Source organism: Lipophrys pholis, assembly GCF_963383615.2.
Source record: "Lipophrys pholis genome assembly, chromosome: 8".
Classification (NCBI taxonomy): Eukaryota; Metazoa; Chordata; class Actinopteri; order Blenniiformes; family Blenniidae; genus Lipophrys; species Lipophrys pholis.
The window spans coordinates 19,956,579-19,970,268 of record NC_137630.1 but is presented as its reverse complement, the minus strand read 5'-3'; the positions used below and the strand labels follow the sequence as shown (position 1 = coordinate 19,970,268).

The 13,690-nt window shown below is 39.4% G+C and overlaps 1 protein-coding gene across 1 annotated transcript; it reads right to left on the bottom strand.

Moving 5' to 3' along the window:
- Positions 1–4,617: 4,617 nt before the first annotated feature.
- Positions 4,618–6,841, bottom strand: rab5if (RAB5 interacting factor). Its single transcript, XM_080468529.1, has 4 exons — positions 6,532–6,841; positions 5,731–5,834; positions 5,507–5,636; positions 4,618–5,062 (listed from the first exon to the last, which is right to left on the bottom strand). Exons 1-4 carry the CDS (start codon positions 6,637–6,639, stop codon positions 5,021–5,023), a joined length of 384 nt encoding a protein of 127 aa, XP_080324655.1. The 5' UTR covers positions 6,640–6,841; the 3' UTR covers positions 4,618–5,020.
- Between the last annotated feature and the right edge of the window lie 6,849 nt (positions 6,842–13,690).

Here is a 13,690-nt window from a genome sequence, read left to right as displayed (position 1 = left end):
CGTCGCGCGCGATGACGTCACGATTTATGAACGATGTCAAAAGTGTTTGAAAACAGCAGCACGTGTTCACGAGAGGGTTAACTCTCACTTGTATTTGTCTGACACTTATAAGAATACAAGGAGGCACGTAGGATTTTAAGCATTAAAGCAAACATTTTGAATAAAAAACCAAGTTGGAGTCTCATTTTAAACCAAGGAAATGACAAGGTCACCTTCCAATGAGGACAAAATAAACGTGAACGACTTTAAAATGTGTCTTCAATCAACAGCATCTGTGCAATAAATAACATTTATCACAGTTGAGGAGAAAAGAGCAGCAATGAAGTCTGTCACTAATATGATTAGTAGGTCGCTAGATGATTAATAGGTTTGCAGGGTAATCATTTTTGTTGGAGTATAAAATATTATTTGTCCTTCATCTGCAGATTTCTGTTGGACTGGCTGGTTGATCCTCCAACCTAGAACATTGGACTCAACTAACTGGTAATTTTGTAAGCCCCAGTGATGAAATGTTGGTTTTAAGTTGAGACCACAGGCTGAAAACTTGTGGTTATGGTGGATGATGGGGATGTCGTGACTTTTCTCACTGGACCAGTAGCTTTGGCCTCATTCATCTGTGTTTCTATCTCAGAACTTCATTAGATTTTTTTTAAAGTGAGTCACCCATCCACAATCATCTAATTCTGAGACCAGAACTTTAACCACTGTCCCACACAGCAGCCCACGTAAAACATTTCACTGTATTATTTAATCGTGATTTACTTTGCTACTTCTAAATCATAAATTACGGCTCAGTATTAAATTCAATAATCTTTCAACTCTTGTCGACTTTGTCCCAGAAATATTCGTGTATTAATTTACTGGTCAAATGAGTTGAATTAATTCTATTTACATTGTAATAAAAGCATCCAACTGAAACTACTCTTCTGAAAGTGGTTTCAGAAGACTGGGTTTTCATTTTATTATATGTAACAACAGCAGCCACTTAAAGGGGACATATCATGCTAAATCCACTTTTTTAGCCCTTAAATGCATTTTGTTGTATATTTAGAGTGTTTAGAAGTACAGAAAAGTTCAAAGTAGTCTCTTCAGGTGCTCCGTTGATATCTTTATATTCTGTTTTGGTCATATTTTGCGATCGGTTTCGATTTTTCTATTCTCTATTACGTTTTTTGAACAATGACGTCACAGTATTCTCAGCGGAACTGCCAAATTAGGACATCGACATTTCGAGCAATCCGCCATTTTTGTTTCTCGCTGGGATTTTGTAGTCCAACCGAAGTTACGAGAGGATAAGTCGAAATGTTCGGTTGTTGGATGTAGTAACCCACAAGCTTGGTTACACCGTCTCCCAGCATCAGAACCTTTTCGAAGTGCCTGGTTGAGTTTTATTTTTCACAGAAATGTACCCACATCTGTGGGTAAGGTCATTTTTGTGTGCGCGAAGCACTTTAAGAATGACTGCTTCAGCAACCTCCGCCAGTATAAAGAAGGATTTGCCAAAAGACTTGGTCTGATTGAGCGGTCAGTTCCTTCTATCTATGGAGACGACGAACAGAGCACTTCGGTAAGCTGTATATAACGCTAAAAGGTGTGATGATAAGACGTCCCTGTTATTGTTTTGTTAGCATTAGCAGTTGCACCGTCTTCATATGTTAGCGCTGTGTGCTCGTTTTAGATTATAATGTAACTTCTGTGTTAAATAGTCGTTGTAATACAGGCAGTATTGTAGTAGTGGGCATGGATGGAGAAGTTAGTGTAAATATAGTAACACACCATTGCGTTACATCCATATGAAGACGTTGTTCTGTAGGTGCATCATCGTCATTTTCATCTCGCTCCGCCGGGTCCGACTCTGGCTCCAACATGTATGGCTGGATGGACAAATCTTCCGTTGTTGACATTTTGTAAATAATGTGTGAATATAAAGTTTCTGCGCCGCTAGATAATTGTATCTGTTCTATCAAACTACAAAGATGGCCGAACAGGGTGGCGTTGAACCGAGTGTCACCTCTGCAACCTGGAGAGGAGGCGGGGTATGAAGTGTCTCATTTGCATTTGAAGAGACCGCCCCAAAACGAGTTGCTCTCAGAAGCACATCAGAAAAGGGGTTGAAAAGGGGCCTGTGGAGCTATAATAATGAGGAATTCAGACCCAAGCATTGCAGTTCCGCGTTGTATAGACCACAACTGTATGATTTATATGTAAAAAGGAAGGATTTAAAAGCATGATATGTCTCCTTTAAACCACTCACATTTGTAGCGTAAGCTGTATCTCAGTACACATTTTGTATTCTCTTTTTAACCTTTGTTAATGCTAAACAGTGAAGTTCATAGATTTACATGCAACCTATGACAAGCCAAACCAATAATTACGTAGTTTGAATTACCCGACCCCCCCCCCCTACCATGTAACCATAACTTGTTCTCAAAACCTAAAAGGAGTTAATCTTGCCAGGAAAATGCATTTTCCTCCACCCCTATAATTCTTGTCATGATTTGTTGAAGAGTGAAAACATCTCACACTGTTCTTAACATGAATAATGTTTGTCATTTGGGCTCCCACAGTACAAAAACATGTATTTGAGAGTCACTAAAATTGTCCTTAAATGTTGATTTGTGTGATTGTTTCTGTGTTTGCGCTGTAATAACGTGAAACTAATCCAACTGGCACTTCAAATTTTCCGTATAAAATAGCTAAAAATGGAAAAAGAGAAAAAGATTTTATTTTTAGAAAAGAGCCCAAATGAGAAAAACAGCTAAAATGTCAAAACTGTCCAAATAAAATGCTGAATAAAAGGATGAAACCGCTAAAATCAGGTATAAAAATAGCTGGAAATGGCATGAAATGTTTACTATCCAACTGAAACTTCCTAAACGCAACATAGGTTGTTCTTTGTATCACAACAATATATGAAACTTTATAAGCTGTGTTAAAGCTTGGACATGTTTTGCGGCTGCCGTTAAATTTGATTTGGTGGAAAGTCACAAAAACAGCTTTTGGTCATAAAGACTAGACCGCTGCCCTAAAAAAAACAAATGAGAGTGCATACACAAACAGTACTAAAACAGAAATAATGTGACTATTCAAATCCAGACAAGTCAACACTAACCTTTCCATCTTATTCCAATAAACACAAACCATCTCTTTGAAAATGGAGGCCAAACAAAGCCCATGTTTAATGATTCCCAAAAGATTTGATCAGAAAATACAATCCTTTCACACACCAGCTGCATATCTAATAATAATCGTTACAATAACGTCGCAAGGACTGTTTTCAAAATTTCTTCACTATAAAATACTGAAGACTATGTTACATCAAACATGATATAACATAAATACAAATAAATCTGTTTAATACAGGGTGGATTCGACAAAAGGGACATTGTACAGAATTTACAGACAACTTTAAATTAATTTTAAAACAACAGATAAGACTTTGAACTGGAAGCTACGTGTGAGAAAAATATTAGATTTAAATAATTAACTTTTTTATCCTTTACCTTGCCAACTACGGTTATTGTAAATTGACAACTAGATTAACTAAAAGCAAATAATGGCAGTGCACAGATCCCATTTGACTTGAAATCTGTGGCCATCCCAACACAACATGCATGTTTCCATGTTGTTGCTGTGCAGAAATGAGATTATTGGAAAGATCAGTTGCATTGTTAAACGTTCCTGACTGAAGTGACCGGGGGGCTGGAAATTAGCCGCCGATATGTGCACCTCACAAACAGCATTGGTTCTGATGTTGAATGGTCAGTTGTTAGAAGCAGCTCAGACGTTATTTAAAATATACTGGAGGAGGAAGAAAAAAAATGCAAATGAAGCTGTTCTGAATCCTATTTTAACAGACTACGAAATCACCAGACTGCTTGACATACACTATACTGCCAAAAGTATTCGATCACCCGCATATAAATTTGACTGACATCCCTTTCATAAACTATGGGATTTAATATGTTGCTCCACCCTTTGCAGCTTCAACTCTTCTAAGAAGTCTTAACACGAGGTTTAGGAGTGTGATTATGGGAATTTTGGATGATTTTTCCAGAAGGGCATTCGTGAGGTCGGACACTGTTGTGGGACGAGCTCACAGTCTCTGTTCTAATTCATCCCAAAGGTGTTCTATCGGTTTGAAGTCAACTCTGGGATTTTTTTTTTTTTCCGTGGCTTGAGTTGCTGATGTTCCCAATCGTCTCCACTGTTATAAAACCACCAACGGTTGATTATGGAATTTTTCACAGTGAGGTAACTTCCTGGCTGGACTTGCTGCACAGGTGGCAACCTATCACTGTACCACGCTGGAATTCACCGAGCTCCTGCGAGCAACCCTTTCACAAAAGGTTTCTAGAAACAGTCTACATGGCTAGGAGCCTGATTTTATACACCTATGGCTACGGAAGTGATTGGAACACACATATTCAAAGATTTGGATCACTGAGCAAATACTTTTGGCAATAGGGCGTATAATGCAGCTTGTATGCTCAACGGTAACTTTAATGCTTTTATTTTAATTTCAAAAAAAGCAAATATACAATGTGGGAGTGAGATTTGGAGGAGTGGTGTTTTTGTATTTTGAAGTCGAAACTTGCCGTTCATGGATTAATCACCAAGACTTTGCTGTCGCCTTTTCAAACAAGAAAAACATTGGTTTTACACAAAGAGACGGTTCAGACCTCAGGTGACCAGTTTCAGCCCAACATTTCAGTTTTCTTTTTTTTCTTTTTTTTTTAGTGTTTCCAAACAAATGATGAACGTGGCGGGAGGAAGGAAAGGTAGCACAATGGAAGCATAATGGCAACTGCCTTCGAGAAGGAGCCCTCAGATGAAAGAAATAAGGAGGATTTGAACGTGTTCATCGCTGGGTTCTCGCTGGACGTCGCTTTCCTAGGATGCGCTGCACACTGAGAAGTCATACTGTATGTAGTATCTGCCGACCCCCTGCCACGGCGTTCCTGTGTCTGCACAATTTTACATCAACGGAAATGTTCGTATTTAGTGTCCTTTGAACTCCTCAGTCAAAATGTAGAGCTGTGTAAAAGATTATCCACACCACCTGGAAAAGAGCAAAACAATTGACTGGTTTGATGGAATCAATCCCACAACAGCAGTGTCCATTCAAACTCGGATAAGCTCAACCAATCATAATAATGTTGAAGATTCTTTCATTTAAGAGAATTAATGGAATTGAAACAATTCGACAGAATCTGAGAAGTTGGATCTGTGCAAATTTACTTTAGCTATAACCCACAAAATGTGAAAAAGAGTTATTTCACTAATGCAGTAAGAATTTCACAGATGTTCGCAGATGGTTATCTGGTGTAGCGCTCAACTGTTTCTTCTGTTTTAATCACACATTTATATACAATTCAATAGATACACTTTTATATCGCTGGACGTTTAAATGTGAGTTTATTATGTGCAGAATTTTGTAATTAATATACCTTCAATCTAAGATTGTAAGAGGATTAAAAGGTTCCCCAAATGTCATCAGCCTCACCAGAAACAGGGCAAAAGATGTCATGAAGCCTTCTTTGGTGAGTTCCCACGTGCCTCCATACTCTTCCTCGTCGATCTGCTGAAAGCTGCTGAAGTATACATACAGGACGCCTGCGTTGATGATGCAGAATCTGATGGAGGCAAAGGAGGGGAGACACAACTAGTTATTGAGGCGATCCGTTATGAAAACTATCAATGTTTAATCAAAGTGTAAACGGTACTTACATGGCTATTCCCAGAAATCCTTTCAACGGAGCAACACCCCATATCACACCAAGGATTATTGCAATTATTTGTCGGAGCCAGTAGATCACATCTAAAAACTCATCCTGCCAAAACAAACAAAGAATCATGTTAACACAGTAGTACATAGTATGATCCTCAGAATATGTTTCATGTTCTTTGTGGGGAGTTAATCCGATATGTGATAAACGACTGGTAACCTCTCAGAGACAAATGGATTAACTTTGATCATCTGCTTTGACAGAAAAAAATACACAGTTGAGTTAATTTTCTTTAAACAGAATGTCAGTATGAATTGTCTCATTTCGTTATGATGGGGGGGGGGTTGGGTCAATCATTTTAAGATTATAATCAGGAGTAATGCTTTATCTAAGACATGCAACACTATAGCATTCAATTTTTTAATTTGATTTATTTTTCAAAATCAGGAATGTCTTGCTTTTATAATCCAAAAACAGGTAATCTCTTCGAGAATATAATTCACCAATAATAAGGATATTAGTCTGTTGCAATAATATATAAGGGAATTAACCACCAAAGAAGGTACATTTTTACACAACTGACCATCCGGTTTGAGTAACAATACAAGGACTCCACTCCTCGAGCTCGTTTAGTTTATTCTGATAAATCCAAGATAAAGTTGGATAACCTTTGAGAAAAGCCCCTGAACCTAAAGATCATGGCTTCATTTTGTGGATCTAATCCGTAGCCCGGCCAGCCGCTGCCGGGGGGAAATGTGTACATTAACAGCGTTGAGACGATTAATGTGTAGCCGAGGCTGACCTTCTCCTCCCAGACAGCAGTACTGCAGAAGGCTTTGCTCCATGTGGACTGTTTTACACCCCCATTCAGCAGATGACTTTCTTCTTTCCGCTTTGAGCTGCTCGTCATTCTTTGCGTTTCTTTCGGCCTCAGGCGTCAAAAAGTTGCGGTCCAAACGTGTCGAAGCGTCGAGCTGGCCCCGGGTCTCCGGAACTGACCGCACGCACACAGTAAAGAGGAATATTCCGAGGTATTAGTTCAATCTGCGCTCCGCTGAGCTGACAGATTTCAATCGCTAACCTTAAAAGGAGAAACTGCGCGTGCGCGCTGTGGTTTGACCCCGGGCTGCAGCGGCCAATCAGAGAGTGCGACGTCTCCGCACGGCGAGTGCAGAACCACCAAGGAAAAACACAGCGACACCCAGCGGCTTTAGCCGGATACTGCAAATCCACGTTCAAAAAAGCAGTGATCATAAGGTTGTTTTTGATTAAATTAAAAAAAAAAAAAAAACCTTTAAAACCCATTTGTAAAGGCTACAGCTCTTATCAATGATCTGTTTGTCTGTTTTCTTTAGTTAAAGAGGCTAACACAACCTCTACTTTCAGCTCTATTTAATAGAGACTACAGTTAGGAATGGCTCAAGACAACCTGGTACTGTACTGTTGTATCTGTTGTTGTTCTTTTACAAATGTATGTACTTGTTTGATAATAAATTAACTACATCCTGCATCACCTGGAAACCCCATAGACCTACCCTAGGATCCTGTTTGTGGACATCAGCTCTGCTTTTAACACCATCATCCCGAATATCCTGCACTGCAAACTCACCCAGCTCACAGTGCCGGCCTCCACCTGTCAGTGGATCACCAACTTCCTGACTTACAGGAGGCGCCAGGTCATGCTGGGGAGCATCACATCAAGCACCCGGACAATCAACACCGGCGCCCCCCAGGGGTGTGTTCTCTCCCCACTGCTCTTCTCCCTCTACACCAGGGTTCCCCAATTCCGGGCCTCGAGGGCCGGTGTCCTGCACGTTTAAGCTCTCTCCCAGCTTCAGCACACCTTAATCAGATGTTGAGGTCATTGTCAAGCTTGTAAAAAAGGCAAATAATGAGGCCCTTATTGCATTCAGGAGGAAGTTGAAGTTTGCAGACGACTCAACTGACATCGGTCTCATCCAGCACAGCAAAACAACCTGTCATAAGAACTGTGTCTTCCCTCAGGCTGTCACTTTGATGAAGGCTAAACAGACACAGAATGTCAGACATGCCGCTGTGGAATAATCCAGGAACAAAACTGTCACTGTGAATGTACATTTACGTATATTATTTAATTCAAATGATCATCAATGCACACTCCATAATGTAAATACTGAAAGTTAACCACCTCATATTACTTCATCATCCTTTTGCACTTCATCACTGCACTATTATCTATTATCTTATTTAGTCTTGTACATATTAGTCTTTAATTACTTGTTTATATATATTCATTCATTCATATATTGTTTTGTTAATTGCTATCATTTATTGTTTACATTTGTACAAAGAGAGGACAGTCCACCAAAGTCACATTCTGTGTATGCTAAACATACCTGGCCAATAAAGATGATTCTGATTCTGAAAAATTTATTTTTATCAGTGTTAAAACTATCCAACTGAATAAAGCTTATAGTAAGGAATTGTTGAAATGGACCATCGCCAAGTTAAACTGCAACACATCAAGCATCTTATCTAAACTCTCCAGACATTACCAATACATACTGCCATTCTGTCTCTCTCCACCCTGTCCATTTGGTTCTGCCCTATCCTGTAGGATCTGGGATTGTGGAGGGAGGATTAGCTTATTGTTTGTTTGGTTGCTCTTTGCTCTCTGTCTCGGTCCTCTCCTCTTCTCTCTTTCTATTGTCTAACCTCCAACTCGAGCAATTCAAAATCTCCGCCTTTGAGTCTCGTTCTGCACAGAGTATCCACTTCTGAATCTGGTTTCAGTGAAACTCTTCACCTCTAAGTCGGGTTTTGCGGGTTTCTTGCCTTTAAAAGAGTTTTCTTTCCACCGTCTCCTATTCTTATGGAATTGTTGGGTTTTTCTGTAAAAATCCCATGACCTGGCTATGTTGTAATTGAATGATTTCAATGAAATTAACAATGTTCAAACAAGAAAATGAGGATTAGTTCATACCTACAAAAAATAAAAATTCTTGGACTGAAGAATTACAGTTTTTTTTAATAAGTAAAAGTCAAAATAGATAGTGTTTGCTAATTGTCGTATTCCTAGTATGTTAACTTGGTAACGGTGTAATTATTTTAATGGACATTGCCAAAGGATAGCAATAAGCCACTTGTAATACTGTAATTATCCCCCAATAACTGCTGTGAACAACACATGAATGTTACAATTTGAATTGGCTCATTCGACATAAAAGGAATCAAATTCTACCTGCAAACCCTTCTCATACAAATGGGCGAAAACAGACCGAGATGTAATTGTGTGCATAAACTATGCACATTTTAATCATGTGTTTTTGTTTGTTTTCAGCATTTAGTTTCACGGTAAGCACTGTTCCCTCATAGCAGGAGGGTCTGGGCTTCGGTCCAAGCCGGGGTTTCTTCTGGCTTCCCACAGCTCCGAGTTGGATAAAGTAGGATGGAAGATGGATGAGTGAATGGACTCTGGCTTCCTTCCACAAAACAAACAACAAAGCTTGTAAGGTTATTTAGAGACACTGAATTATCTATGGGTGTGAATGTGTTTCTGATTATGTTTCCCTGTGATCTGTTCAGGATGCAGTCTGCTAATCTCTCGATGCCAACTGTAATATACTCCGTCCTTTTATCCCGAGTCTGGATGAGACACGCACAGATGATGGATGTTTACCCCTTCAAGGATTCTTCTATTCAAGATTAGTTTACTGTGTGAAGTGGCTCTAATTTGCTCACTGTAAATCATATCTTCCATGTTGATATTGTAATGTTTGCTCCAGATACTGAGATCACATAAGATTTATGCTGAATGATTTCAAAATATACAATATTCTTCAATGTCCATTGCTCATATTTTCAAATTTTCTTTTTCATGAAAAAGTTTTCCCCAAATGAAGCAAATCATTATTCTAAATTGTTACTGAATGAAAAGTTTAGGAAAAATAATCAAACACGTGAATGTGCAGTACCCACAGTGAACTGTGAACCTATCTTTTTAAAAAAGCCTTTTTTTTTAATGTTTTATGTGTCCCTTTTAAACTTTAAGAGACTTTTCTCGCCCTGACCTACCTTTTCTTTGAACAATTTTTATTTTTATTTTGTAATTTTCTATTTTTCTGTAGCACTTTGAGATTGTTTAAATGTAAAGTGCGTTACAAATACAATGTCTTATCATTATTATTATTAACTGATGCTCTCTCACTTGTACTTTTCACTGCATTACAACTTTTCTGTTGTGTTCTTTACCGTCCAACAGAGGGCTTCATTTATGAAGGTTGAGATTGATTTCATTGTCCCAATTCTAGATGAACACGGATGCGAGGTCATGACTGTTAAACATTCATAACTACTCCTGTTATGATCTAAATGAACAAGAATAGGACATAGATTTTGACATAACAGTTTAGGCCCTAATCTGAACTCACTCCGAGCAACAGTTTATTCAGGATAAGATCTGACTATGAGATAGGTGTTCAAAATCACAAGACGGGGTTGCTTTCAGACTTGCTGACAAGTAAACAATATATTCTTCATGCAACCATCTTCTAGCCCACTTGATCCAATTGATGTTGCAGGCGGCTGGAGCAATTCGCAGCTTGACTATGAGCGAGTGAAGAGAAAACGGACCAGTAACTTCAGGTCTAATACGCTGTGGAATCAGTGAGAAATAACGCGTGTTTCAAACCTTTCAGATTCTAGACACAAAGAGAGTTCCAGTTGTGCTGTTGGAGGCTGATCCACTGGGCGGAGGCTCATTCAGGATGGCGTGGGGGTGTCGCCATCTTTATTTTGACTTGAATTACAGACATAACCACAGATCAATGGTAAATCAATAAAAACATGTAAATAGCATTACAGTCAGCACATTTCATTTTCAGTAATAAGTTGAGAAGTGGAGAAGTTTTATCTGCAGGGTACAAAGTGACACTTCTGTGCCGTCAACAGCTCTCCACATCTCCAGCATTAGTTCTGGTTTTTGTCCTTTTTTTAAGGCACTACGGTTCATTTCTATGACACAAATGATTTAATTCCAGGAAGCATACATTGTAGCTCGCAACCGAATGTTGCTTTCTGGGATTATTTTGGAGCGTGTAGCTTTTGTGGTGCTATTTAAGTGTTATACACAATTGTTATGTTTAATTTTGACTGTTCCTCAGTGAGAGAAAACCCGTTTGTCCACCAGCACGGGCGAGTTCTCAGCAGTCAGTGTCATTACAATTTGAAGACAAAAGCATGATTCATGCACAATTAAACATGCAATTACTTTAACTGTCTGTCCACCGAGCTGCCAAAAATATTCCCAAAAGTGGCAAAAAGAGCTGAAGAGGACTCGGGACTGTTTTATGGGGCATCGGTTGGTGCTGCTGGGCGGATCTAAACTGAAATGAACAAATGATCTAAGATGAGGTGGTGTGGATGGTGCATTATAAAGGTGACCAAGGTTCTGAAACAGTTAAAAACTGTAGAAACGTGGTACAAACAAACAGTGAACTTCAAACACAAGTGCCTCAAACCCTATGCATGCAAGTGTATGTAATTAATGTAATTAAAACGTAAGCAATATGCCTACTCTGAGTACTTTTGTGTTTTCCAAAACAGCCAGCTTGCTTTTTTGCAAATGAGTACATTTCAAGCAGTGTAGCAGTAAGTTGTGTGGTATATAAAGTGGATTTAAATACAAGCAATCTCCTATGAAATGGTGTGAAAGGAATTAATGAGGTGACCATCGATCAAAAATGTTGAAGCCTGGAAAAATGTATGAAAAGTGTTAACAATAACAATGCCTACGCCTGGTGATGTGGTCAGGTACCCTTCCAGGTCGTCAAGACCACACTGATGTAAACGGTTTCCAATGGTCTGATGTGATGAGTGCCTCCCACCTCTTTTAAATGTGCTTGAAGTTGAGTGGCATTCATCATTCAGTTCTTCGGGGCTCTGTTCACAATGAAGTGGTCATCAGCGCAGGCCAAAGGATGCCCCACTTCTCTATGCCGTTCTGTGAGTCTTCCAAGTCGCTCTGTGTCTCTGTTCAACGTGCTGATGACACTCTGACACCCTAACCTCAGTGGACACTTCTGTCTGAGGACTTCCTGTTTGAAGCCTCGCAATGGTTAATTAAATTCTAATTTAATCAGGAAATTTATTGGTGGATACATGGATCAAACACCCGCTGTGAATTTTGCCATTAACCTTCCTGTTAAAAACAGAAAGTTGCGCAAAAAGTACTGAAACGCTCAACAGCTGGACATGGGCATTCAAATGTTTTGTCCAACCGGAAACGTTACAGTGCATTTTAAGTTCATCCTGAAATTTCACCTGAACCCAAATATCACACTTTTGGTGAGTAGTGGAGTTCAAAAATGAAGTAAGAGGCATATTCATTACATTACAACATAGAGACTTCTCTCCAATTAAAGGGAGGAAAAGGAAAGAAAAGAAAATCTTTTAAGTGTAGTTATTTTTTCTGATCTGACTTTATGGAAAAATATCTCTTTCAGCAAACTATATATATATATATATATATATATATTGTATTGACAATTAGATAAATTGAGGTAAAGAACTCCAAGAAGAATTCTATGTTTTCACAGTAAGAATGTCTCCAGTTTGAGTTTAGAAACATGCAATTGAGGTGATTGGGGACTAAACTGCCCATAAATATGGATGTGTGTCTCGCTGTTCCTTTGTGATGGGCAGGAGACCTGTCCAGGCGGTCTCCAGTTCAATTTATAATCAGCTTGGCCTGGCTCCAGAAAACCAAAGCTGGATTAGAAGGTGTTGATTGATGCTGTTGTTATAATGTCAATGTCGTTCTTTTTATTGAATGTAATGATTGGACAATTCTATGATATGTCTGTTTATGAGTGGCTCGTTTTACCTCTTCAGGTGCACCGATGGGTTTATATTATTTTAAATTCATACTCAGATAGGCCGATACGACTTCATCAGTGGGGTAACTGGCTTTCATTGGTGCATCAATGATCTAATCAGCTCAGGTTTCATTGGCCTGTCAACGACTCTTATAACACTGTAACTACTGGATTAAAAAACCAAAGTATATATTGTGGCACAAATTCAAGCGAATGGCTTGAGTTTAAATGGTCAGCCTACTTGTCATATTAGACTTTCTGCCAGCCAGTTTTGGTGCACGAGCTGGATCTTTGACACCCAGATAAAGAAGATGAATAGATGGTGTTATCATGTTGCTTATTTGCCAGCAAGTTTGAAAGCAAACCTCTTCTGTGTGATCTGACACCCATCTTGTCGGCTCTAATCTAATGGCTTGAAATGCTTTTTATGGATTATTTTTGCCAAGATTTAAGACTGAGATCAAAAATAAGGTGTTTATTAACTCTGTAATTGAAAGAGTCACTAAGATATAACATAAAATCCAGGGATTTCCCTCCTTTTGCCCCCTGGAATCGGCCCCATAATCCTGAATAGAAGATTTTGAGGTGGAGTTCAGTTGTATTCTAAAGATTTTCACACTGGCAGGTAAGAAAGCAACTACTAACTAGATTCTGGCTGTATAGATGCGCGCGCGCGCGCGCACACACACACACACACACACACACACACACACACACACACACACACACACACACACACGGGGATGAATAAAAGAACATAATGACAGATTAGTGTTTTATAAGTTTGTTGTGATTTTTTTTTTTTTTTTTTTTGCAATGTACTGTACTTTATACTTTATTTTGTTCCCATCCTCAGCTGTGACGTGATTAAGTGGGTACTGTCTCTTTAAGAGGGGTTACCTGGAGGGGGAGGAGAGGGGACAGGTGTGAGCCGCAGTAGCATCACACTTCCCCGGGACCGAGGGGGCAGTTTGTCCCGTTATAGCAGCAGGGCAGGACGCCCCCCTCTATGTCTGGGGGTCACCGCCGGGACAGGATGTCCGAGCTGCTCGCGCTGCCGGAGCGGTGGAGCTCGAGCTCTCACGCCAACTCCACCGTCAGTGACGT